The following is a 27,326-nucleotide window of genomic DNA, read 5'->3' on the forward strand; positions in this document are numbered from 1 at the left end:
CTCGGGACTATCGCCCGCTTAATGGTTGACTGTTGACAGGAACCTGAGAAAGGCTGAGCTGCAGTTTTTCTGCCTGACGGCAATGCGTTTTATGCTCCCTCAGGAGCATTGCCGTTCATTTTCTCTTTGTATGAGTTCTATGGTTCTTCAAACTTTCAGTTTTAAGAAAATGTTTTAAAAACCGTTTAATACGACTCCCCCTCCCCCAACTAAACTCGTAAGTACAACCATACAGAAACTTTCAGCCAACAACGTCTTTGAAAAGTTACAGTTGTCAGGTCTCCCCAAGTGATAGAGTCCTTTTTCAGTGTCTTTCCAATTTGAAGCAACTCTTCCTGGGGAATTACGGCCCTTATTCAAGGTGATAAGAGCATATTGATTATCAAGCTCCCCAGTAACCAGCTTCTTCCTCAGCTGCTTAGCTGTAGTTACTGATCCCGCCCAACTGGGCTAAACCAATTACCTCGTAGAGGTTACATTTTCTCTGAAGTCCCACTTTATTAATTGGAATATACTCCTAGGAAAGATTGCAAAGACTGCAGCCCACTGACCACATCCAGTCTTTCCTTCAACCCATTTGTTCCACTTCATATGGCAAAGACCCCAGAGCTTCACCCTCCCTGAGACGACTTTCCTTTGAGCAACAGTTTGGGCTGGTTTGGTGTTTATGGGTCAAGACCAGAGAAGCATTTCAAAACAAAATTGGGGTGATTTATCATTTTAGACTTATCTACATTACAAACACTTAACGAGAGTTACACTGTTAAGTTCTTTGACATCAGACTTTAACTGCCTTTGTTCTAACATAAGCTTTCATAGACCAGAGTCCATTTAATCATGAAATGGGTCCTCACTGGAGATTAAGGGAAAAATTATAAACCAATTTTTTATAAACTAAACAGCCATTGAAACACAGCAAATTGGGAGTGGGATCTAATGTAAGATGAAAATCGAGAAAAGCAGACACTATTCAGTAGTAGTAATGTATGAAAACGGGATTTCCCTCATTTTGCTACTGATTTAACACCAACTGCGGAATCCCAAGCCCTTATTATGCCCTTGGGCGGTTGTAGCAAACTTTATGAATTTTAGCATTTTTACAGTGGAGTTTCTTTGACATTTGCTTAGTTTATACCCAACTTTCCTCCAGTAAATATTTCTATCCTCCATTTTATCCTCACAATAAATTAGGCTGTGCCACCCAGCAAACTTCCATGGCAGAACAAGGATTTGAACCTGCATCTCCCAGCTCCTAGTCCAATACGCTGCTATGACACAATGGCTGGTAACTATTCTCTAGCCTATTTCCATATTCCTAATTAGACAGCATGGACCAAATCATAATATGGTTAGGTTGATCCCCAATCTTCTTGAAATCAAAAAGAGTCCAGTAGCACCTTTAAGACTAACCAATTTTATTGTAGCATAAGCTTTCGAGAATCAAGTTCTCTTCGTCAGATGCCTGATCAAAACTGGGCCGATACAGAAGAGATCTGTGTTGGAGAGTTGTCTTTCAGCTTCTTGTATATAATTTTGTTCTCGAAAGCTTATGCTACAATAAAATTGGTTAGTCTTAAAGGTGCTACTGGACTCTTTTTGATTTTGCTACTACAGACTAACACGGCTAACTCCTCTGTATCTATGACCATGGAAAGCACCGCATTCAGCCGAATGGAGAGGAAATCCATCAACCTCATGAAGAAACTGGCACAAATACAAACAGACATCATCTTTCTTTCTAAATGCAAAAGACTGGACATTCTACCCAAGGGACTTCGTGTGAGGAATCTATTGAAATCCACTTATTACACAGACTACAGTGAGAAACTATGCAACACCTTATCCAGGAAACTCTTAGTTCACCTCATTGGACTGATGTACAGCAAGCAACAATGGATCAAGCAAGAGATCTCTGAACTAGACTCTTCCATGAAGTGCACTCCCTCTGCTCAGACCGGGAACTGGGAGATGTTTGCCACAACCAAAGAAACTATTTATTGCAATCTATTCACTGAATTACAGAACAAGAAGGAGAAGAAATTCTCAAAACTCCTGCCTGCAACAGAGAGCAAAAACACTTTGGATCCAAGCAACATCATCAATCTTTCCAGTTACAAGCTGAGCCCAGCAGAGGAATCAGTCCTCTCACGTGGACTATCCTTTTGCCCAGCCAGACCCACACAAACCATACAACTTTGTGGAGACCTGGAGGCCTATTTTAGACGCCTAAGACTGAAAGAATTCTTCAACTACTCTGCTGAACAAAACGACGAACAAAGCACTGAACAGACACCATCACAGCAGCCCCCACCCCCCCAACCCAGCAATACACAACCATCGTTACAAAACTCCAGGAAAAAGAATTCCACATGGACACACTCTGAGGGCCGTAACTCCTAATTGGACTTTTACATTGAATGCTTCCGTAGACGTGCTCAGGCTGAGATAATTGACAAACAACAACACCTAAAGCAGAACCTCAGCCATGGAGAAAGAGAGGCCATAAACAGCCTCCAAAATAATTCTGGGATCGTAATCAAGGAAGCTGACAAAGGCGGAGCAGTTATCATGGACAAACAAAATTATATACAAGAAGCTGAAAGACAACTCTCCAACACAACATTCTATAAAATACTACCTTCTGACCCCACGGAACAATACAAAAGGGAACTCAATAAAATATTAAAAACACTCCCCATGGACATACAAGAATGCATCCATACGGACACACCCCAGGAACCACGACCAGGAAGATTCTACCTACTACCCAAAATCCACAAAGCGGGTAACCCAGGACGCCCAATTGTTGCAGGAAAATGCACCATCACAGTAGGAGTCTCGGGATACATGGACTCTATCCTCAGGCCCTATGCCACCAGAACACGCAGCTACTTACGGGACACCACTGATTTCCTCAGGAAAATACAGTCCATTGACAATCTACCAGATGACACCATCCTAGCAACCATGGATGTGGAGGCCTTGTACACCAATATCCCACATGCAGATGGATTGCAAGCCATACGGAATATTATCCCGGACAAAACCACAGCAAACCTCGCCACTGAACTTTGTCACTTCGTACTCACTCACAATTACTTCGAATTTGGTGACAACTTATATCTACAGGTTAATGGCACAGCCATGGGCACACGCATGGCACCACAATATGCTAACATATTCATGGCGGACTTAGAGCAACGCTTCCTCAGCTCCCATCCACTGGAACCACTACTATACTTAAGATTCCTTGATGACATCATCATCATTTGGACCCATGGGAAGGAAGCCCTTGAGAGATTTCATCAGGACTTCAATAACTTTCACCCTACTATCAACCTAAGCCTGGACCACTCTACACAACAGGTACACTTCCTGGACACCACTGTACAACTACATAATGGACGAATAAATACCACCTTATACCGGAAACCAACAGACCGATACTCATATCTACATGCCTCCAGCTTCCACCCTAAACATACCACTCGGTCTATTGTCTACAGCCAAGCCTTACGTTACAACCGTATCTGCTCCAATGCTCTCGACCGAGACTCACACTTAAGAGATTTACAACAAGCATTTTTGAGACTACAGTACCCACCAAATGAAGTGAAGAAACAAATCAACAGGGCCAGACTAGTACCCAGAAACAGTCTGCTCCAGGACAAACCTAAAGGAACTAACAACAGAACACCACTGGTTGTCACCTATAGCTCCCAGCTCAAACCCATCCAACGTATCATCAGTGAGCTACAACCCATCCTGGAAAATGATACCTCTCTCTCAGAAGTCCTGGGTGGAAGACCATTCCTTGCCTACAGACAGCCCCCCAATCTTAAACGACTTCTCACTTACAATCATGAATCGGCCAGCAGAGTCACCAGCACAGGTACCAGGCCCTGCAACAGACCCAGATGCCAGCTCTGCCCCTATACCTACCCAGGGAATACAATTACAGGACCCAATGGCATCAACTACACTGTCTCTGGCTCTTACAGCTGCTCATCCTCCAATCTGATATATGCCCTCATGTGCCAACAATGTCCTTCTGCTCTGTACATTGGACAAACCAGCCAACCTCTACGCAAAAGAATAAATGGACACAAATCTGACATTAGAAATGGAAACGTCCAAAAACCAGTGGGAGAACACTTCAATCTACCAGGACATTCCACCAAAGACTTAAAGGTTGCTGTGGTTCAACAGAAACCTTTCAAAAACAAAATCCAACGGGAGGCTGCTGAATTGGAATTCATATGCAAATTTGACTCTGTCAAGCTGGGACTGAATAGAGACTATGAATGGTTATCACATTATCACAGGTAACAGATTCTCTTTACAGAGGCGTGATCTGGGGGAGCCCAGTGACGCCTGGTGTGGGCTTTCGGGGACCACAGTTCTCTTTGTCAGATGCAGCTGGCAGGGAGAGCTGTGGTTATCGAAGGCTTATACTACATAGGAATTGGATACTTTCACTGCTACAAACTAATACGGCAAACTGACTGCACACCAAAAGGAGATGTTTACATTTCCAAGCAAAGGAATGTTTTGATTGCCTCCATGCTAATTGCATTCTGTCCCCTTGTGATTTATGTCCCCTTCTTTCCTCTCTCTCTCTCTCTCTCTTCCCCCCTCCTCTTCTGTATCGGCCCAGTTTTGATCAGGCATCTGACGAAGAGAACTTGATTCTCGAAAGCTTATGCTACAATAAAATTGGTTAGTCTTAAAGGTGCTACTGGACTCTTTTTGATTTTGCTACTACAGACTAACACGGCTAACTCCTCTGAATCTTCTTGAAATTACTGTTATCTGGACTGTTTTTGGTTTTGTCTAATTTTAAAACTAATGGAAAAGAGTAGACGCTACTAAGCTAGCTAGAATAGGAGTCTGATGAAATTTGAGACAACATATTACATTCTCTTCTAGTTAGAAGAAGAAAATAGACTGAATCCACCCAAGGGGTTCCTGTCCTTAGATAAATTAAAAGCCAATCAGGCTAGACAGATTGCTGCTTTTAATTATGGGTAATTGCTTTAGGCTTTTTTTCTACTAGACTTTTAATCTTAAAAGTAAAACATGCTTTCTGTAATTAGGTTACAAAACCTAGCAATAAAGATAAATAAGAATTGAGTACAACACCTAGTTCCATAGCAAATGAGCAGACAACCAGCAGTGTTGAACAGAACTACTCCACTTGGGTTGCATACATCTCACAACCCTAACAGTAGCAGTTTAACAAAAGCGATCGTTTCTTTTTCTCTCCATGCACGTAGTTTTTGTACTAAAACAAGGAACAACTCGTAATGAAAGCTATGAAGTTGGAATCATTGGTGAAAACTGCCAGCTTTTGCCATAATTGTGGCATACTAAATACATCCCTGGTCAGCAACTAATTTGAAACAGAAACTATATGGTCAAATGAGAAAGAAATGAACATTGGAATCTTCCCACTGAGTTATTCTCACAGCAGCTGCAACAGAGGCAAAGGGGTTTTGAATTCTCCCTCTCCCCTGTGCAAACTGTTAACACAAGCATCTTTTAGACTAATTAGTACTGTTCTATGCTTTGGTTTATGCATGAGAGTGAATAGCTGAGATACATAATAAGGAATAAAATTCAACTCCAATAGCTCCATAAAGACCTGTGCAGATTCTGTACCACTGGTGCAGTATGAAGAAATGAATTTTCACTCTTCTTAATACAGACATACCTTTTTCTAGGAACATAATTTTCCACAGAATATTCTTTCCAGTTATTTCATTTGAAACTGACAGCCATGGTTTCTACTAGGTTGGGCATTCATCACCATCCATAGACAGGCAGGGAGCATATCTACCTCCGCTTGTATGTTACTTAAATTTTTAAAAATGCTCGTAACAATATATTTCAGAGATCAACACATATTTAAAAATTTTATTTAGTAGAGTCAATTAGAAGAACTGATCTTATTTTTAATAATGTCTTACTCCCTTTCTATATACATTATTATCTATAATACATAGAAAATACAGTTCTGTAACATTCAGTATACAGAAAATATTGTACACAATTTCGTATGGCTGTAGATTTGCAATCTTCAGATGAGCTAATTTTCTCATTACATGGTTCAAAGAGTATCTTCAAATGGCAAAACAATGTGGAACATATGCAAATGTTTTCTTTAAATAAGCTTTGAATAAAATGTATTTTGGCATTAAGTATACCTGAGCTATTTGCAAATTTTGCTAATTTTTTTCAACCACCATTCAAGTAAAAAAATCTTGTATAAAATTTCATATATGGTCAATTCTTCCTTATCAGCCAATTTATTAGACAAAGTCTAATACAGAAGTATGAGACCCTCTTCTGCTAAGTTAATCTTATCAAAGAAACAACAATGCATATTTAAATGAAGATCTGATTGTCCCAGTTGGTTGTTTACATTCTTGTAGCTTAGGCAGCACTATCAAAAAAGGCAAGCAGAGTGTCTTGATCATAGCTTCCCAAAATTTCCAGGAGGAGAGGTACTTTGGTTTTCACATTAGTGCCTTTGAATTTAAATTTATCTATGAATAGATCTGTAATCATACCTGAAAATTAAGATACAAAATTAACAAAAACAATATAGAATATAGAATTCCTGCGATCAAAAGAAAACATCATTAACTTTAGTGTAATATGTACTGCACCTCATACCTTCAGGAACACCTACTCCAGTACAAACATACCAGACAGCTACAGTCATCCACCAAAGCCCCGCTTTTGGTGCCTCCTGCTTTCTGAAGCTAGATGGGTGGTAACCTGACAGAAGGCCTTCTTGGTCATGGCTCCAAAATTATGAATTCTCTCCCCAGGGATATTCGTTTGTCCCACTCTGTCTTCCACCAGCAAATGAAAATTCCCCTTTCCTGCCTTTTGTTTTAATTTACTGCCTTGTTTGCTTGTGTGTGTGTGTGTGTTTTAGTTCCATTTTTAACTTATGAGATATTTTATTATGCAGTTTTAATTCTTGGCTGCCTAGGTGTCCCTGACTGGACAGAAAGTCAGGATATAAATGTTGTGAATGAATATTCTCCCATACTAGCATGCCTGCATTGGTATCCCTTGTTGTGTTTCTTTTCATTCAGAATGGGTGAGCATTTTGGTATCTTCCTGGGCTTCTACATTCATTTCAACAAAAGGTAAAAGTTGATGCATCAGCAGAATGTACCACACCTATCTGCTACCTCCATTTAAATGGAAGGGAAAAGATACTGGTCTTGAGAGAGACTGTGTATATATCAGAGCTCCTGCTGCAGAGCGTACTTGTATGTTGCCCTGGAAGTTTCCCCTTAAGAGTATACAGCAGGTAAAGGTAACAGGTGTTGCATATTTGTTTAATACTCAATACAACGCTCAATACAAAGAAAAGTAATAAAAGTAGCAAAGCAGCATTAAGAAACCAACCATAAAGTCTTTCAAGAGATGCAGGTTGTTTCTCATGTTCTTTGAGTAGCTGCTCTGCATCTTCCACAATACTGCGGTATTCTGGAATCAGGAAGTCAGTATTTCCTTCATGAGTCTGTAATTCCTTAAATAAATAAAACAGAAAGAGGTTAGCTATCTCTAACCCTCAAATAGACAACTTGAATTTTTGCAGAGAAGCTACAGCTCTAATAGGAGGTGGAGAGTAGACAGATGGGGAAGTTCTTGACCCTTTCAAACAAGTGCTGTTTATAATCCTTTGCCAAGAACCTCCATCTTTGACAATAGTCTAGAAAAGATGCATTTATGAGATTTCAACACTTTTTAAATAAATCCATAAAGGCAAAACATCTTTTCACAAAAAGTATAATATTCAAAATGCTATCTGGGCAATTAAATACTATTTATATCTGTATATCATATAGCACAATTTACACTAATGATGTCCACAAGAATATTTCATCTGCTTTCTAAAAAACTGCTTACAGACAATAGCTTTTAATACACATACATATTTATTTACACCCCACCTTCCTGTAAATACTGAGGCAGTTTACAACTGTAAGAATTAAATCAAACGTGATAAAAGGATAAAAACAGTGGCTATATCATAGCCTGAATCATACCAGTCTTAAAGCATTTCCAAAAGCACATAATACAGTTCTGGAGGAATAAAAATCCACAACACGCAAAACTATCCCACAATCCCTCCACTATACATGTAATTTTACAGTGCAATGGAAACTTACTTTTAAAGCATCTATCAGTTCAACTTTCTTAGCCAGCATCAGCTGGTATTCTAATTTTGGGTGGATTAGCTGTAAAGTGTGGTTTACAGATACTTCATTTATATCTAGAAGAAGACCCAAAGAAAGCAATTCAACAATATGAATATATATTATATTACAAAAAGATACCACAAAAATGGAGGACAAAAACCAAACCCTTACCACATGATATATTGAGATTAATTTTCCTTTTGGTAGCTTCTTTAGATAGTACATCTTTTAGAATGGATATTGTAGATATATTATCAGATTTGAAATATGCCTCCCCTTTCCTATATAATGAATGTTAGAAATAAAATTTAAAAGAGCAGTGTGCATTGATTTTACATATGCAAGGTTCAAGCTCTAAATATAATCACATAAAATGTGAAACTCATAACAATCCTCACTCATAACTCGCATAGAAACATCCTGCCAGAATTATATTTGGAGGACTACAGTAACAAAAATGGAGTAGTTACTATAATATGCCTTTTAAAAGTTATCAGGCAGCTTGTTTTTTAAAGCGAACTTTAATTCTCATCCTATTTGCAAGCCTGATATGTTGGAGAAATCTCCAAGCAATCTGATCTCAACACACTTAAACTGAAATTCTATTAAAATCAACAGGACCTTCCCCAAGTAAACATGTTTAAAGTATACAGAGGCAGCAGCACTTCAGAGAAACCATGCTAATTTAAGTAAAAGGAACAAAACAGATATGATCGTCGTCGTCCTTCTGTGCAGCCCCACATTGGGACTGCGCAGGCGCAGGCCAGCCGCGGAGAAGATTCTTTTAGCTTCTAGAAATGTGACGGGGACGTTCGGGCCCACCGCGCATGCGCGCCGGTGTTCCCGCCAATTTTGAAGTACAAGTACCCGAACGTCCCCGGCATTCCCTCAGTTCCTTTTTCGCCGCCGTTCGAAAAGGTTCTTTAGCTGTCGCTCGTGTCTTCGGACTGTTCGTCGCTTGTGAGTTATCGCTTCTTTTCTGGGACACGCCTCCACCATGTCCCATTCCTCTCTATTTAAAAAATGCCAGCAATGTGGCACTAAGATGACCCACTCAGACGGTCATGACCTGTGCCTTATCTGTTTGGGCGAGGGGCACGTCGTGGAGCGCTGTAAGTTCTGCATGGCCTTCACCCCGAAGGCGCGGAACGACCGCAAGGCCAGGCTCCGAGCCTTCCTTTGGGACGCCAACCTTCTGCCGCCCAAACCGTCTGGATCGTCCGGGAGCAAGCCCAGCTCTGTCGCTCCCTCGCCGGCTCCGCGTAAGTCGCCGGAACCGCTCCCCTCGGATCCGACGGGGCCGCCCGTTCCGGAGGGCTCGACTGCCTCCGGTTCCGTGAGTGTTCCGTCCAGTCGGAAGGCGAAGAAACGCGCTTCGTCGAAGCCTTCTTCGAAGCCTTTGGCCACTGCGGCTTCTTCGGAGCCCCCGCCAAAAAAGGCAAAGGCCAAGTCGAAAGCCAAGAGCCGTGCTTTATCGCCGGCCCCGACGTCGTTGGCTGGTTCGCCTCCCAGATCGGCCCCTCCTGCTGAGGACGTCAGGAGTCTCCTGCACACCCCTTCGCCTCCTCGTACGCCTCCTCCGGTGGTTCCGGACGACTATGAATCGTTCCCTTGTTTTTCGGAACCGTTCCAGGAGTTTGAACGCTCCCTGCCATCTGCTCCGGTCCCGTCGGAGGTCTCCGTTCCGGCGCAGCCAGTCTTGTCGGTCCCGGCGCCGTTTCACCGATCCGTTCCAGTGCCTGCTGCTCTACCTCCTTGGCAGCCTGTCCCGGGCTTTGGGAACGTGGCCTCCTGGCAAGATTTCGTGGCTTGGATCCAGCAGTCCGCCCCCTTCCTGCCTGGCCCATCGGCGCCCTTGACCTCGGTTCCGGCGCCGTCGACTCTGCCACTTGCTCCGCCTGCTGCTCGGCCGCATCGCCATCTTTCGGCTCCCGAGCCTTGTACCTCGGCTCCGACGGAGCGCCCTTCGGTTCCGACGCAAGCCCCGGCGGTTTTCTCCGACTCCGAGGATGAAGAGGGCCTGGCGTCTCCATCTGAGTACTCCTCGGACGCAGCTTCCGACCCTTCCCCTGATGATGCTGTGGGGGAGCTCCGTTCGTCGTCTCCTAATGACGACTACAGAGTGTTCGCGGAGCAGCTGGTCCGGATGGCCGCGGCACTGGAGCTGGATGTCGCCTCTTCCACCTCAAAGCCCAAGAGCAAGCTGCTGGAGCCGCTGTACTCTGGCTCTCCTGCCTCGGTGGCGTTCCCCCCTGTCGAGGATCTCGTCGACAATGCCCTCGCGCTCTGGCAGACCCCTGCTTCCGTTCCGCCTACGGCCAAGAAGGTCGAGAAATATTATCGGCTCAAGCAGGAGGATTGCCCTTACCTCTTCACCCATCCAAAACCCTCTTCCATCGTGGCCGAGGAGGGTCAAGCTCGGTTCCGACGCGGTTCCTCTTCGGCTCCGTCGGATCGGGAGGGCAGAAAGCTAGATGGCATTGGTCGGAAGGTGTATTCTTCGGCTTCCCTGGGGTTCCGTATCGCCAATTTCCAAGTGATAATGGGCTCCTACAATCTCTTCTTGTGGAAGCGACTATCCTCCTACCTCTCTGACCTTCCCGACGATCGCCGTGCCTTGGTCAAGGCTCTCCAGGCTGAGGCTTTCCGGTTGTCAAAGCAACAGATGACAGCTGGCAAGGACGCCGCCGACTCTGCTGCACGTGCGATGGCATCCTCCGTGCTCTTGCGTCGGCACGCCTGGCTTCGATCTACGGGCCTGCCCCCCGAGAAGAAGGCCAAGGTCGAGGATTTCCCGTTTGAGGGTCCCCAGCTCTTCTCAGAGAAAACGGATGAGTCCCTTTCCCTCATGAAGAAGAACCAGCAGACGGCCAAGTCCCTCGGGGTTGCGCCTTCGGTTCCGCAGACGGGTCCGAGATATCGGTACGGCAGGTTCCGGTCCTATCAGTCACCCTACCAGCAGTTCCAACAGCGCCAAGGAAGGTTCTCCTCCGGTCAATCCTATGGCCACCGTTCCTACTCTGGTCAGCAGCGCCACTCTTCGAGACGCTCCGGCCGGTCCAAGGGACGACAGCAGCCTCCCTCGCCCAAGCCCTCGACTTCGGCGCAAAAGCCCACGGTCTTCTGACTAGACCAGGACGCTTCCCAGTTGGCCTACAAGGAGACTGTTAATGTCTTGTTCTTGGACAGGCTACGGCCTTTCTTGCCCCATTGGCGGCTCATTACTACTGATAACTGGGTCCTCTCTATTGTGGCCCGTGGTTATAAGTTATCGTTTACCACTGCACCCCCTCTTTCGCACCCCCCTCGTTGTGCTTCTTGTTGTAATGTTGTGTTACAAAATAATGTTTTGGAGTTGGTTAACAAAGGTGCTGTCCGGGTGGTCGATGTCTCTGCTTCCCCTTGGGGATTTTATTCAAGATACTTTCTTGTGGATAAGAAAGATGGGGGGTCTCGTCCCATTTTGGACCTTCGGGCCCTTAATACTTACTTGAGGGTGGAAAAGTTTAGGATGCTTACTCTGTCACGAGTATTGGAACTCTTGGAGTCAGGCGTCTGGATGGCCATTTTGGATCTCAAAGACGCCTACTTCCACATTTCCATCTTTGAGGGCCACAGAAAATATCTCCGTTTTACCTGTGGAGGCGCTGTCTATGAGTACACAGCCTTGCCCTTTGGCCTGGCCTCGGCGCCCAGGGTGTTCACTAAATGTATGGCCACCGTGGTGGCGCATTTACGGTCTAGTGGCTGTTTTGTCTATCCATATTTGGATGATTGGCTCCTGGTGGGTCCCTCCTCTGATTCCCTCCGGGCCTCTATCGCCCTCACCTTGTCCGTGCTAGACGGCCTGGGGCTAGTGGTCAATTTGGGGAAGTCTGTGTTGTCCCCAGGTACGAGCATTAGGTTCATCGGGGTCCACTTTGACTCTCTGCTGGGCCGGGCTTATCTACCCCCGGACCGCTTGAGCAGGCTGTCCTGCCTGGCCCGCCACTTCGTGCATAACCGGTTCCAAACTGCCCTCCTGATTCAAACCTTGTTGGGCCTCATGGCCTCCTCCACAGGGGTGGTGTGTTTTGCACGCCTGCACATGCGGCCTCTGCAAAACTGGTTTGTTCGGGTTTTCAACCCTCTCGTTATGAGTCAACACCGTGGGTTTTCCATCCCGAGGGTGATACAGCGGTCCTTGGTGTGGTGGACTGTCCCTGAGAATTTGTCCAAGGGTTGTCCTTTTGGTCCCTTCCTGCCGGAGGTCACCGTCTTTACGGACGCTTCCAATCTAGGCTGGGGAGGGCGTTGTGGGCGCCTGTCTGCTCAGGGTGTTTGGTCCTCCCTTGAGGTAAACATGCACATTAACCTCTTAGAGCTTAGAGCGATCCGTTACTCCCTTGCTTCTTTTGCAGATGTCATTCGGAACAAGAGGGTGCAGGTCCTGTCGGACAATACCACAGCCTGTTACTATCTCAACAAGCAGGGAGGAACGGTCTCGCTCAAGCTCTGCAGGGAAGCGACTACGCTCTGGAATTGGGCCATTACCAACAACGTCCTGCCCAAGGCCGTTCATATTGCGGGGGAGAGCAACACAGCAGCAGACGCGCTGAGCAGAGTGTTTTTGCCCCAACACGAGTGGTCCCTCAACAGGGCTTACCTCCATGTGGTTTTCCGCATGTGGGGCACCCCGCTCATCGACCTCTTCGCCACAGCCCACAACACACAGGTTCCCCTGTTCTGCTCCCGTGCCGGGATTGGCCATCGTTCACTGGGGGATGCCTTCCAGATACCCTGGTCTCCAGGGCTCTTTTATGCCTTCCCGCCCTTCCCACTCCTTCACAAGGTCCTCTCCAGGATCAGAGCCTTCCGGACCCATTGTATCCTGATTGCCCCTCGGTGGCCTCGCCAGGATTGGCGGTGGCCTCGCCCCTTTTACTCTCCCTGTCACAGGGGCGGTGTCTCCCGCTTCCACACGCCCCAGACCTGCTACTCAGGGACGGGGTGTGGCATCACGATGTGGCAGTGCTAAATCTGACTGCCTGGCTCCTCTGCGCCCCAGACTAGGCCTCTCTGCTAGGGTGCTTAACGTGATCTTGAATGCCCGAAAACCGTCTACCAGGTTGTCCTACCAGAGGAAGTGGTCATGTTTCTCTAGGTGGTTAGCCCCCAAAGGGGTTTCCCCTTTCACTTGCCCGCTGCCTGTCATTCTGGACTACCTCCTGGACCTGTGCTCCCAAGGCCTGGCGTTCTCCAGTGTTAAGGTGCACATGGCTGCTATCTCTGCCTTCCATGAGCAGATTGATGGGAGGACTGTGTTTGCACATTGGCTGTCCAAACAGTTCCTGAAGGGCCTACTGAAGTCCTTTCCTCCTAGGGCCCGTCCTATTCCTCAGTGGAGCCTGACCCTGGTGCTCTCCCGTCTGATGCTCTCCCCTTTTGAGCCCCTGTCTACCTGTCCCTTGCCTCTGCTCACGCAGAAGGTGGCCTTTTTGGTTGCAGTCACTTCCTCCAGGCGGGTTGGGGAGTTGTCTGCTCTAAGGTGTGACCCCCCCTTCCTGCAGTTCTTCCCCGGTACGGTCCTGCTCCACACTAGTATGCAGTTCCTGCCCAAGGTGGTTTCCAAATTTCACCTGCGTCAAAAGGTGGTCCTTCCTTCCTTTTTTCCTACACCCTCTTCCCCAGAGGAACGTACTCTACACACATTGGATGTGAAACGTGCTTTATTGTTTTATTTACATCGCACCAAGTGTTTCAGGAAGTCTCCTGCTCTGTTCTTGTGTTACTCTGGCCCTCGCAAGGGCTCGCCAGCTTCTGCCCAGTCCATCTCTCGCTGGATTGTGTCTGCAATTAAACTTTGTTATCAGCAAGCTGGAGTCCGGTGCCCGTTGTTGATTACTGCTCATTCTACTCGAGCACAAGCTGCCTCTGCTGCCTTCCTGCGAGGAGTGCCACTCCAGGACGTCTGCCAAGCTGCAACGTGGTCTACCGCTGACACTTTCATTAAACATTATTCTGTAGACGTGAATGCACGCCGTGAATCCGCTGTTGGCACGGCTGTTCTGCATTCTTTGTTCACATAGACACTCACACCCGCCCCCATTGGTGAGATGCTAGCTATTCTCCCAATGTGGGGCTGCACAGAAGGACGACGACGATAAACAGGGTTTCTCACCTGTAACTGTTGATCGTCGAGTCTCTTCTGTGCAGACACACATTCCCTCCCGCCTGCCCCGCTGTGAGTGCTTGGTTTACTCCATTGTTTCTCCGGCGGCTCAGGTGAACTGAGGGAATGCCGGGGACGTTCGGGTACTTGTACTTCAAAATTGGCGGGAACACCGGCGCGCATGCGCGGTGGGCCCGAACGTCCCCGTCACATTTCTAGAAGCTAAAAGAATCTTCTCCGCGGCTGGCCTGCGCCTGCGCAGTCCCAATGTGTGTCTGCACAGAAGAGACTCGACGATCAACAGTTACAGGTGAGAAACCCTGTTTTTTTACTGCAAACTCTTTCCTATCCTTAACTGGGATCTATATTTCAGCATTTTCTTTACTATCTTGTAAACAAAACCATGCTTCAGCAGTTGTGGCTCATTTTACCGGTAAGTACATTCAAGCTGTGTATCCAAGAAGGTGTTCTGAAAGTAGAGGCTGATGCTCTCTCCCACTGGTGTCTTTTCAGGAACTTCAGGCAAACAAAATACAACCCAGGAGTGAACTTCAGCAAAGCTAAACTGCCCTTTGAGAGTTAAGGTATTCATCGGTCTGAAGAGAAAAACAGTAATGCTTACTAGGAAGAAAATGTCCTATTGGAATAGGTAAACTGGGAAATAAAAAGCTCTGGATTGTATCCAACTGCTGTTAGTGGAAAAAAAACAACTTTCCTGCCTCCTCTTCTTCCCCCAGCAGCCTCCTGTTGTTAGCAGTCATACCCCTTCTCACTAAAAGGGCAATTTATGACATGGAATATCATAAACCCCTTTTTCCTCATGTGCCTTAAGCACAGCACATTGCCTGGCAAGGCAGAACAGATGCCAGCCCTGCCTGGAGTTGGAAAACTACCAGAAGGTGTGTCAGATTTACTAACTGCCCCTCTATGCCCCGGAGAAGCACTTAAGTGAAAAAAGAGGTCTTTCAGGAGTTCCTGCGTTATCTCATCAACACCCTTCTACACCTTCCCTCACCCACCATCCCAATCAGGGCTATTCCTGATTGGAATAAGCCGCCCTTCCCATCCAGCAATCGCAGGGCATCGAGCACCCTTATCACCTACAGTTTCTCTCAGATATATACAATCAAGCCTTTCCCACTTTATTGTTTCACCTCCGGACAAGTCATTAAGCTATTGTTTCGGGGGCAGGAGGCGTAATTCTGCCACAGTATAAGTTCTGCACTATAACTAGCCATGTGCTCTTTGTGTGTTCCTTGGATCCATACACACACCCACAGACAAGTGTCTAAGCCTTCTTCTCACGAAGCGCTGGTCGCTCACACTGCTGCCTCTGCGGACATCCTACCTCTCCTAAACGGGTAAATATCACCCTATCCTGAACCTCGCTCCCTCTTCCTCACTGATTTTCTAATTAGCCCTGTGCATTTGCATTTTATTGCTTTGTTAATAAAGAAACCTTTCCTTTAGAACATCTGCCGGCTCATTTAAGTTTCTCTAAGGGAACAATCCTAGTATACATTGGTGGAGATCCCAGTAACCCCCTCTCATGGTGCCTCCTTTAATGCTAATTCCCCCAACTCACAAGGAGATCCTTTTGGGAAACACTGATCCCTGAAAAGGCATTGCTGGGCAAAAAGGCAGACAAGTAGCAAGGGCTGTAATGTGGAGGGGAATCAGGAAATACGACTCCCTCTTCAGTACATAAGAAGCAACTCAGTGGTACAGTTAATCTATGCAAATCATGTCTATCTTTTAAAAAAACTCATCATTTAGAAGCAGACTAAAAACACACTTGCAGACAGGAACTATCAATATCCTCTCATATTAACCCTATCCCCTGATAAGCAGGACACAACAAGAATTTAGGATCATGACAGAAAGGGAATGTTTCAGGAAATTAACCTGATAGGATCTTAAGACAGAGTTCTTTTTCCCCCATACTGATGCTAAGTATACTTATGTCATATACAGACAGTTCTAATGGAATCTGTTGATTCCATTTTTATTTTATTTTTTTTGGAGATCAGGCAATTAAAGGCAGAAAGGGGAAAGACACCAAAGCCACAAAGACTGAGCAACTCAGCACATACATAGCAACCATCCTATCAAACTATTCAGCTCAGGATTTCCATCTTTGAACTTTGCTGTGTCTTCTAAGGTTTTAGCAGACATAAGCCTTTTTCAAAGAACTGTTGCAGAAGCCAAACATATTACTATTATTCATGTCATTTAGAATCTGCCTTTCTCACTGAGACTCAAGGCGGATTACACAGAGTGAGATTAGTACAGTCAATATCAACAACTATAACATACAGCAAAACTGATACTAATTGCCAAGTATTTTCACTATATTAAACAATAAGGTGAACTGCTGGACGAATTGACATCACCTCAGCACTGAACTGCAGTACACTTGCTGTGTAAATAAGTCCAAAGCTTAACCTAAAATGTGTGGATTGACTTTGAAAATACCTGTCATGATCAATACAATGTGTCCGCTGATGAAGTGAAAGTGGCTTAATCTGATATTGCTGAACTTGACAGGTTTTTGGTTGAACTCTTGGAGTTACATACGCTTGCAGTGTCCCATAACGACCTTCAATTGACAGAATCTGCATCAAAATCAGGATTCAGGGGGAAAAGGTTTTGCATCAATACTCAAATCACTTCTAAAAAAGGCAGAAAAGATAGCAACACAAGAAAAAAATTTCAAAACAGGTAATGTTACATTGCTTCTAGAAGTCTGTAATTAAGAAGAAATTGAAGAGCTCTCACATAGTCTGCTAAGTAGACATGGATTTTTACATAACTAATTGCTATTTAGTGCCATTATAAAATATGTTACAGAACATGGAAGGAGAGAACGAGGAACTCCACTGAAAAGCTCAAATTAACATTACCCTGTGAAGTTTAGTATCTACTTCAAGCTATTGACTTAAACTAAAATTTAGGAAGCAGATACAAAAATGCCATGATATCTATATTTTGGCACGTAAGCCTAATGCATAGATCTACAAGTGCTATTCCTCCTCCTCAAAGAGGTAGTCAATGAGATGCTTTGCTAATGAGTTAGGGTCCACAGACTTTACCACTATATTGCCTTGCATATTATTTGTTGCTTTGAATATGTACTCCTATATACTACCTGTGCTTCATGTTATCTATGTCAGTCCTAGAACTGATTATGTTCTGTTTCAGCAATTCTTCAACTGTGTATTGGATCCTTGCTAATACTATTATCTTTGTAAAATCCTATAACATTGTTTATGGAAATGTTCTTGACACTGTATGGAAATGTCCTTGATACTGATTGTACTAATCTCACACTATATAATCTGCCTTGAGTCTCAGTGAGAAAGGCGGACTATAAATGAGATAAATAAAAAATAAAAAATAAGTAATTGGCAGAGGAGCACCGTGAGCATATCCCTGGGTCTTCAGCATACTGCTAGATATCTATTCAGTTTTGTATCCTGAATGCGTATTTCTCTCTTTAACCGTTTTGTCCTCACAACAATCCCATGAGGTAGATTAGGCGGAGATATTGTGACTGTGTGCTTCATGGCTGAGAATCTGAACCCAGTCTTAGTCAGACTCTCTAATGCCTGCCTCACACTAGCTCTGCATGAAGTTTTGGGGCTATAAATCTGTGCATAAAACCTGAGCAAATGGATATAGCATATTTTTCAGCCTTTGCCACAAGTAGTGTGGTAGCTCCCTGTGTATGAATGTTTCTTTATGCAGATAGAAAATCCTTTGCATGATTAGGGCCCTAAAAACACTGATCAAAATTCTCAATGTTGCCATTCTGCCTGTAAAGCAATTTTTATGATTTATATTGTTAGTCCTTTATACTGACATTAATGTATTTTCCAAGGCAGAACTAACACTGTGAATCTGAAAAATTCATACATTTCTAATGATATTAAAGTACTAAAATCAAATTGATTTCTCTTAAAAGAAACTGGCTTTCTTCTCACTTCCCTTCAACTGATTTTCAACTTACATGTGACTGGTTGTTGTGGGTTTTCCGGGCTGTATTGCCGTGGTCTTGGCATTGTAGTTCCTGACGTTTCGCCAGCAGCTGTGGCTGGCATCTTCAGAGGTGTAGCACCAAAAGACAGAGATCTCTCAGTGTGAGATCTGAGAGATCTCTGTCTTTTGGTGCTACACCTCTGAAGATGCCAGCCACAGCTGCTGGCGAAACGTCAGGAACTACAATGCCAAGACCACGGCAATACAGCCCGGAAAACCTACAACAACCATCGCTCTCCGGCCGTGAAAGCCTTCGACATTACATGTGACTGTATCAAAGCTTTATCCCAAACTTTTCCTTTTGGTATCACTGCAGTAACCTCCTGATAAGAGTTGTTTATTCTAGGCTTCTTTCTTTTTTCTTAAAAAGTATCTCAAAAAGTACCATGAATGAGCATTAGTGCAAGCATCCATGAAGGAGGAATCAACATTAACAGCCTAGCCTACATTCGGTTCTTCACAAAGAACTAGTCATCTTAAGACTGGGAAATGAAAGTTTTGCAGCTAGCCAACCACACTATGATAAAATTGGAGATAACTTTTCAATTTTCTTTCAGTGTAGGCTTTTAAAGCATCCATTTCAGATGTGTGTCAAACTTTGTAAATTCATATCTACGTTGCTACAGCTTCTCTTAGTAACTGGCGACTGTTAAAATGTGCCCCTTGTAACACAGTGCTAAAGCAATCTATCATTATTTCAAAATTGATACATGCCGAATGCTTTAACAACAAAAATCAAAATAATACATATTACCCCCTTCTGTTCTAGATAAAAAACAGTCATGTCAATCTACCCAGACATGCTTTACTTTCAAGAACCTTTACTCTATTGTTGCTCTCCTTTGAATTAGCTGAAGTTCACAAGACAACAGGTACACTAAGTGTGCAAATATTTTAAACACTACATCTTAAAAACTTACATGTATTTCAAAAGTTTTACCTTAAGCTCCAGCCTTGTTGTGTTTGCTTGACACCGATATGTGGCAAGGAGAAAATTGCCATTTGGCTGTTGAATAATAAGAATTAGAAACAGGTTGGTTAGAAACAGGAATATAGACTCCTTGATTTTGATTTTGTTAACCAACAAAACAGTCTATGGCACAGTTCAGAAGTAATGGCCAACCAGGTGAAGGAGTCCTGAAGGAACTTCAAGCTTGCACTTTTCTCCCTCCTCCCTTTTGCATAAGGAAATATTATTCCACTGTCACAGCAAACCATGCTTTGCTTTTATACCTGGACCACCAGCAATGAGTGGATTCCAAAGAAAATTTCCATTAACAAAAGGGAAGGGAAACAACTTTCACCAATTACCCTTTCCTTCCACAAACTTCTGACTCCTCCTCCACGCTGTGCCCGAGAATCCCCTATCCTTCAGGATCAGAATTTCAGAGCTGCAGTAGAAGGGGGGAGGTGAGGAAGTCCTGCTGGGAAATCCTTCATGTCAACTGAGATTCACTGTGGGATGATTTATGTTTTCCCTGCAAACCAGGATTCCAAAAGGGGGAGTGATCCTACTCTGGAATCCTTGCTTTTCAGAAAAAATACAAGTCACAGTTTTCTAGTTTGGATGTAATAGCAAATGATGGCTTGACAAGAAAGACGAAGAAACTACCTTGTAACATGTGGAGGGGGAGGGTTTTGCTTGAGTGAGTGAAGCGCTCACAAACTCAATCACATAGTAGCAAACCGTAGTTTTCCATTATTTCTGAACCATGTTTTTATGTTGTTTTATTAGTACTGCTTTTTTATAAGTAGCTGGAGCTGAAAGGAGTGGCTTACCCAAGGCTACCTACTGAGCTCATGGCAGTAGCAGGATTCAAACCAGCAGAGTGCTGATTTGTAGCCCATCTACTTAACTACTATGCTACAGCACGCCAGCTCCCCACAATATGGTTGCAGTGCAAAGAGAAAAAGCCTATAGTACTAACATTTATGTGAAAAAGCTTAATATTGCACTTATCAGACAACACCAATATTAGGCAATCACTGATAATTGATGAAAAGGGGCAAGACCATGGCTCAGTGGTAGAACCTGTGCAGATGGTCCTAGATTCAACCTGCAGAATCTCCTGTTAAAAGGGTCAGATCATAGATGGTGTGAAAGATCTCGACTCTGAGATCCTGGAGAGCCATTGCCAGTATCAGTATAAGGCAGCCTCATGAGATATGTTTGTAACAAGGTAAGAAGCAATTTCCACAGTCTTACATTATGAAGCACTGAAAAGAAAATAAGATAACTAAAATATAAAATATTTAAAGCATTAAATATATGACAGAGCAACCAAAGTCCTATTATGCTGGCTGTAGCGGCTTAGAAAAGCAACTCCCAAGCCTGTGTCATGCAAGAGCTACAGTGTTGAACTACAACTTGAGAGACTCAGGTTTTGGTTTCTACTCAACTTCAGAAACTAAGTGGGCGACCTTGGGCTAGTCAATCTCAGCCTGACCTATCCTTTCAGCTGGTTTCATTTCTAGGACCAACAGACCACTCCAAGTGTTCCGTGATCCATCCTTTTTTGTGTGTCCCACTGGCTTTGTGGTTGGAGGCATCCTTTGCAGTGCAAGAGGTGTCAATTCTAGTTTTATTTTGCTGTTGATATATCTGTTGCAGGCAAAAAGGTGAACTTACCCTTATTCCCAGTAGGACATTCCCCAGTAGGACTCAAACTCCTATCTCACTTCTCATCTGAGTTTTTTCCCCAGTGAGCGTATAACTCATCATAGATCCAGAGGAGTTAGCTGTGTTAGTCTGTAGTAGCAAAACTGAAGAGTCCAGTAGCACCTTTAAGACCAACCAACTTTACTGTAGCATAAGCTTTCGAGAATCACAGTTCTCTTCATCAGATGCGTGGATGGTAAGAAGAAACTGGTCAGATATATAGGTGGAGAGGGGAGGGGGGAGTAGATGCAATCAGTAGCTTCTGATAATGGGATTGCTCTGTACATTGCTCTGTACATTGCACAAACCAGCCAACCTCTGCGCAAAAGAATAAATGGACACAAATCTGACATTAAAAATGGCAACATCCAAAAACCAGTGGGAGAACATTTCAGTCTACTAGGACTCCTTGATTTTGATCAAGGACTTAAAGGTCACTGTAGTTCAACAGAAGCCTTTCAAATACAGAATCCAATGGGAAACTGCTGAATTGGAATTCATATGTAAATTTGACTCAATCAGGCTTGGATTGAATAGAGACTATGAATGGTTATCTCATTATCAGAAGTAACTGATTTCATTATCAGAAGCCAACTGATCCCATGATCAGAAGCTATTGATTGCATCTACTCCCCCCTCCCCTCTCCACCTATATATCTGACCAGTTTCTTCTTACCCTCCACGCATCTGACAAAGAGAACTGTGATTCTTGAAAGCTTATGCCACAGTAACGTTGGTTAGTCTTAAAGGTGCTACTGGACTCTTTTCGATTTAACTCATCATAGCATCTCCCTTCTCCTCCCTGAAAAAGAATCTCTTGAATATACTTCTCAGTCTTAATCTGTATTCAACTCATCTATAAACTGGGGTTTTGGAGTGATGTGGAAGAGGTCTGGGGTTTTACATACCTCAGATTCACAGTCAACAACACTCACAACAGCTGAATTTTTATCCACATCCTTTAGGTCTATTGGAACATCACACTACGGAGACAAACAGTTCTAGATTAGAGGAAAAGATGGGCATTTAAGTTTTTTGAATACGAATTCTCACTTTAGGAAATTAAATTGCCTGAGACACCTTAAGGTAAAGTAGATATTACATGCCTACCTATGCATCACCAAAAACAGTCCATTTATACCACAAAAAAAGCACAAAAGGAAAAGTACATACATATCAGAGAGGGGTATGAGAAGCAACAAAAACAGCCAGTGTGGTGGAGTGGTTAGAATGTTGGACTAGAATCTGGGAAACCCAGGTTTGAATCCCTGCTCTGCCATGGAAGCTTGCTGGATGACCCTGAGTCATCACACACAGTCAGCCTAACCTACCTCACAGGGTTGTAATAAGGATAATATGGAGAAGAGAATGATGGAAGCCACTTTTGGTTCCCATTGGGGAGAAAGTCAGGATATAAATGAAGTCAATACATTTCAAGAAGATCAGTTGTAACAAACATGTCAAGAAGATCAGTTGTAACAAATCAAAACCACATACATCGTTCCCTTTGATGCCAATGAGGAATCAAAATGGGGGCAACTTATGAGGGATTTTATTGCATGGTCAGGGGAAACCTCATTCCAAATTAAGTTAAGGGATAAATTAACCAAGGGGAGAAATCTCAGCAAAAGGACAGAAATAGGACTGTGCATCTGACAGAGAAGAAGAATGGAGGTTGGTTGTAGCTCTTAAGATGAATGTATATTAAGGAAGCATTAGGATGCACCCTATCCCCCTTCTTTTACTTGTAGATGTGTAAGGCAGAAATTGGGGGGGGGGAATAGGTGCTGTCACGTGTAAATCTCCTGATCCTGGTATTTCTATCCCATACTACTAAAATCCTTTAAGGTGTTGGGGGGAACCTGCTCTCTGCAGTTATGATAGGAAATGTTAATTAGGATCCTAACCAATACCTTCAAAACAATTGTTTAAGCTGCAAAAAGGAAGGCTCCCTTAACAGTAGGAAAAAAATCTATGATGCTTTCATTCGACATGACCAATTTAGATCCCTTAAGTTGTTAAGGGCCCTGACCAGGATAGCCCAGGTGAGCCTGATCTCATCAGATCTCAGAAGCTAAGCAGGGTCAACCTTGGATAGTAATTGGATGGGAGACCTCCAGTGAACACCAGGGTTGCAGAGGCAGGCAATGGCAAAGAGCCTGTTAGTCTCTTGTCATGAAAATCCCACTAGGGGCCACTATAAATCAGCTATGACTTGAGGGCACTCTCCACAACATCTTGGTATGGAAACTCCCTTTTGCAGCTGAAACACCTGTTTGATTGGGAATGGAGGAGTTTTCTATGATCCCAAATGGTATCTCCTTGTCAAACATGTACACTGCAAAAGGTAGTCACTCACCCCATTGCAGCTCAAAGGATCTTAGTGTATAAATGGATAGAAACTGGAGCTGGGTGTGTGCATTTTCATTTACTACAGTTGAAAATCAAGAGGTATTGTGGGGGAGAAGAGCAACAAGAGAGGGGATTTTCCCTCCTTCATGATTCCTTACAGCTCAACCAGTGATTACTGACAAACTCTTAATGGGGCTGAAAATCCTGCTCTCATTTAACAGGTGTGTTAAGTTCCAGTGTTTGAGATGGGATGCAATAACATATTAGTGGCTCAGGACGAGAGCCACAGAATAAAATCCAAAGTTCACTGAAGTCTCATTGAAATAAACAGATTTCAAGCATTTAACTGTGTCCTTAAATCTGAATAAAATTCTGTACTATTTAACTTTCTCTGGGTTACACTCGCAGCCTTAATGCCCATCTTGGTTTCCAGAAAATCTAGGGGAAAGTCAACCATCTTCCCCAGGAAATGGCCATAATTCTACAGAAACTCAGATAAAAGCTTAAATAATTTTCACTTGGAAAAATTGTACAGTTTTCAAACAAATGGAATTCTACAAGGCAAAGCAGGTCAACCATATTATTGGATTTAAAACAAAACCAAAAATGCAAAGATCTACCAAGCTACTGCAAAAACTTACTTGTAGCAAAACAGTGTCAATAGCTGTCTGGACTTCCAGGACAAGGCTGTAGCTGGCATCGTCTCTATTTAGGGTAAACTTATCATTTATACTAATTGTTGGGACTGTTGAAAGGGCAGTGCTGGACTGAGAGTTCTGCTGGTACTTCTCACGCTCCTGAAGTACTTTGACTTGCAGGTGTTCCAATTCATTCCTACAGCAAACAGAACAGTCTGTGAACATTTAGAAGTTGTTCTAGTTTGTCTCTCTCCTTTTACTTTTTGCAAAAAGAAAAAAAGGTTTGTGTTTTTATTGTTTCTATCTATATTCAATAAAGGTGGAATATAGTTTTCAGAAATAACTCTATCAATATAGGATATACATTTCTTATTAGAAAAATTCCAGTTCTAACAGCGCAATCCTATGGCCGGCCCCAACGCCGACGCGGCTGCACTGGTGGTGTGGCGGCGCCGCCGGGCCGGATCCTGTGCCAGCAAAGTGTGGCCGCAGCGGCGCCCGCAGCGGCGCAGAGATGCAATTTTGGAGAACCAGAAAGTGTTGTGGGCGGGTCTGATCCACGGCCGCCGCCAGGCGCAGCCAAAGGGCGCTGTTCCTGACAAGCGTCAGGGGGAGGGGCCAGGAAAGGCGCAGCCTATGGGCAGCACGCGATCCTGGCCAGGCCCCAGAGCAGCAGGCAAACCGCGCCCATGCTGGCAGACTGCCTCGGCTCGTGTGTCGGGCGGGACTCGCAGTCGGGAAGGAGAGGGGTGGGCGTAGTCTGAGAAGCCTTTCCCCCGTTTGCCCAATGTAGCACCAAGTCCCTGGCGGCCGCGTCCAGAGAGGTTGGCATGGGACTGGCAGGCGCCCTGCCATGAGGAATCCAGGGCAGCAGCCAGTCTCTGGCAGCAGGGGACAGCCCCCAAGTGGTGCCGAAGGGGAGGGCTGGCCTGAGGCCGCCACCAAGAGGCAGACACAGCGGGCCTGCCCCCTCGTCCCCATCCCAAGGCAAAGAACACAGACACCCATTGCACAGAAATCAGCCTTTATTATTATATCATCCCACCTCCCCCAGCAGACGTGAGGAAGGGGAGGCGTGTAGGAGAGCCGTCTGTGCAGCAAAACACCCCACCCCACCCCCAAGGCGGCAGCGGCGGTCACCGGCGAGGCCGGCGGCCGGACCCCCTTGGCCGTCCACGGGCCCAGCCTCTCGCACGCAACTGGGCCCGAGGGAGGGGTGCCTCTGGGGCGGGTGGAGCTGCTGCAGCGGGTGGGGCCGGAGGGTCGAGGATGGCGACGAGCCGCCCGAGCAGGGCTTCGGCACGGACTTGAGAGGCACACCCCACCCCTCCCAACAACCATGGCCTGTTGGCGTGGGAGGCTGGCAACTGCTCCACGGGATTGGATGCGAGGCAGGACGCCCTGGGGTGGAAGGTGTTGGAATGACCAATGGGGCTGCTGCAGACGCCCGAGGGGCTGGACCCACTCTGGGAGGCGGCCGCTCATGGGACTGTGTTGCTGGGGCTGCGGCTGCGATGGGGGCGACCCTCCCCAGGCGCGCGAGACCTCCTGCCCGGGATATGGCATCCGCCTGCCACCACCCTGGATTCTCCATTGGTGGGGGCTAGGGTTCCAGCGAGCGGACCGTTTCCCCTGCCATCTCCCGCCCCCTTGCAGCTGCAGCTCGCACCACCCTCTCCCTGGCTTATCGTGTGCCAGCTACTCTCCCCACCGGGGATCCCCGCTCACATGCCCCGCCCCAACCCTCTACCTGGCCATAGATACAGGGGGGTTAGCCGTGTTAGCCTGTGGTAGCGAATTCAAAAAGGGTCCCGTAGCACCTTTACAACTATCCAATTTTATTGTGGCACAGGCTTCTGAGAATCAAGTTCTCTTCGGCAGATGGGTGGTACAGACACTGGTCAAATACAGAGGAGGAGGGGGGGAGGAGGGAGGGAGGGGGCGGGGAGGCAAGACGGGGTGTGTCGGATACATTTGTGGCAATGTGCAGGTGGGGAGATGTGACGGGAGTGTTGGGGGAGGGGCGGAGGACGAAGTCAGACTCGCAGACACAGAAAACAGTTGTTGTACATCTCGTTTTATTGCACTGGAAAGAGCGGGCTTGCGTTTAGGCTGGCGAGGGAGCCGGAGCATTCCACACAGCCCTCCTTCCCGCTCGGAGGGGCGGGGCTGGGATGCAGGCCGCGGCGCGACGGTGCTTCCTGGGCTGCAGCCAACCGTCCGTCAGAGATGTTTGGGGAGGGCGGGGCGCGGGGGAGCAGCCATGCCCTGGACGTGCCTGTGGGGGAAAAAGACACGTGTGGGCTTTGCCTCATTCCACTGGCAAGGCAAGCCCCACACTCCGCCATCCGGGGGGGGTTGCACATGGTCGAGGGCAGCAGCTGATGCATGACGGTCTGGTGAGGATGCACTCGGCCTTGGCAAGCCTTTACCTTTAAGGGAGAGAATGAGCTGGTCACAACAAACACCTGGCCACATGTGGTTTTCGAGGCGCCTGCCTCTGAGGCAGCCAGGGGCGGCCATGGTTGCCCCCCACCCCTGCTGGGCCTCACCCAAAGCGGCAAGTGAGCGGGTGGGTTCAGGTGAATGGGCGGTTTGCACTAATCTGCGGAATGCCCCCCCACCTCCTCCTTACCTGTCAGCGCTCCGTCGGTCATCACCAGGTGGGAGCGCCAGTCAGGGCACCTGCAAGGAAACGGGAGAGCATGCGGTTAATTTGCAAAGTGTCATTCCCTTCTGCCACGGAAGGGTTAGTTTGTTTGTGCTTAGTTAGAAGCAACTAGCATGCATCAGTTAGCTGTGGAGTCATTCTTTCTATCACGGTAGAAAGAGAGTTAGGCAGACATTTGCACCTCTTCCCCTTTATGCGAAGTTCCCCCAGTTTTTCGCAAAGTCCCCGGAGTGCATTCTGCGCCTGCCAATGTGAATGCCCTCAGCCCGTTTCGGTTTTCAAAGGGGCAATGCCACTCAGCAGACGGGCAGAGCCTCCGGCCAAGTGCTCACTTACCTGGGGGTTTGGGCGGCGCTGGCCGGATGTTTTGTAGGGCGCGGTCGCAGGTGATTGGGTGCAGAGAGGGGGGCTCGTCCACGCCGGGCGCGCACGCTGATTGGTCCCCGGGATAGTTCTCATCCTATGCTCCTTCGGGCCATAGGGGCGGGGCGAGGCGCTCAGAGAGGGGGCTGATTTTTCGCCGTTCCATGGACGCCTATGGGCTACGCCTTCTTTTTCCGTGGCGTAGCTTTTTTGCGCCGCTGTGGGCGTT

General features: G+C 45.9%; 1 protein-coding gene across 2 annotated transcripts in view; it reads right to left on the reverse strand.

Moving 5' to 3' along the window:
- Positions 1 to 5,920: 5,920 nt before the first annotated feature.
- The window catches only part of BBS7 (Bardet-Biedl syndrome 7), a 52,648-nt gene continuing 31,242 nt past the window's right edge, over positions 5,921 to 27,326 (reverse strand). The window contains exons 11-19 of one of the 2 annotated variants that reach the window (XM_054990528.1): positions 24,067 to 24,259; positions 21,982 to 22,056; positions 19,355 to 19,420; positions 16,852 to 16,991; positions 14,808 to 14,972; positions 8,397 to 8,506; positions 8,196 to 8,299; positions 7,429 to 7,552; positions 5,921 to 6,572 (exon numbers count right to left, since the gene is read on the reverse strand). In XM_054990528.1, coding sequence (XP_054846503.1) covers positions 6,436 to 6,572; positions 7,429 to 7,552; positions 8,196 to 8,299; positions 8,397 to 8,506; positions 14,808 to 14,972; positions 16,852 to 16,991; positions 19,355 to 19,420; positions 21,982 to 22,056; positions 24,067 to 24,259 — 1,114 coding nt within the window. In that variant the 3' untranslated portion in view covers positions 5,921 to 6,435. The remainder of the gene's footprint in view (positions 6,573 to 7,428; positions 7,553 to 8,195; positions 8,300 to 8,396; positions 8,507 to 14,807; positions 14,973 to 16,851; positions 16,992 to 19,354; positions 19,421 to 21,981; positions 22,057 to 24,066; positions 24,260 to 27,326) is intronic. The other variant, XM_054990529.1, reaches the window with a different exon arrangement.

The sequence above is a fragment of the Eublepharis macularius genome, chromosome 10 (assembly GCF_028583425.1).
Source record: "Eublepharis macularius isolate TG4126 chromosome 10, MPM_Emac_v1.0, whole genome shotgun sequence".
Lineage (NCBI taxonomy): Eukaryota > Metazoa > Chordata > Lepidosauria > Squamata > Eublepharidae > Eublepharis > Eublepharis macularius.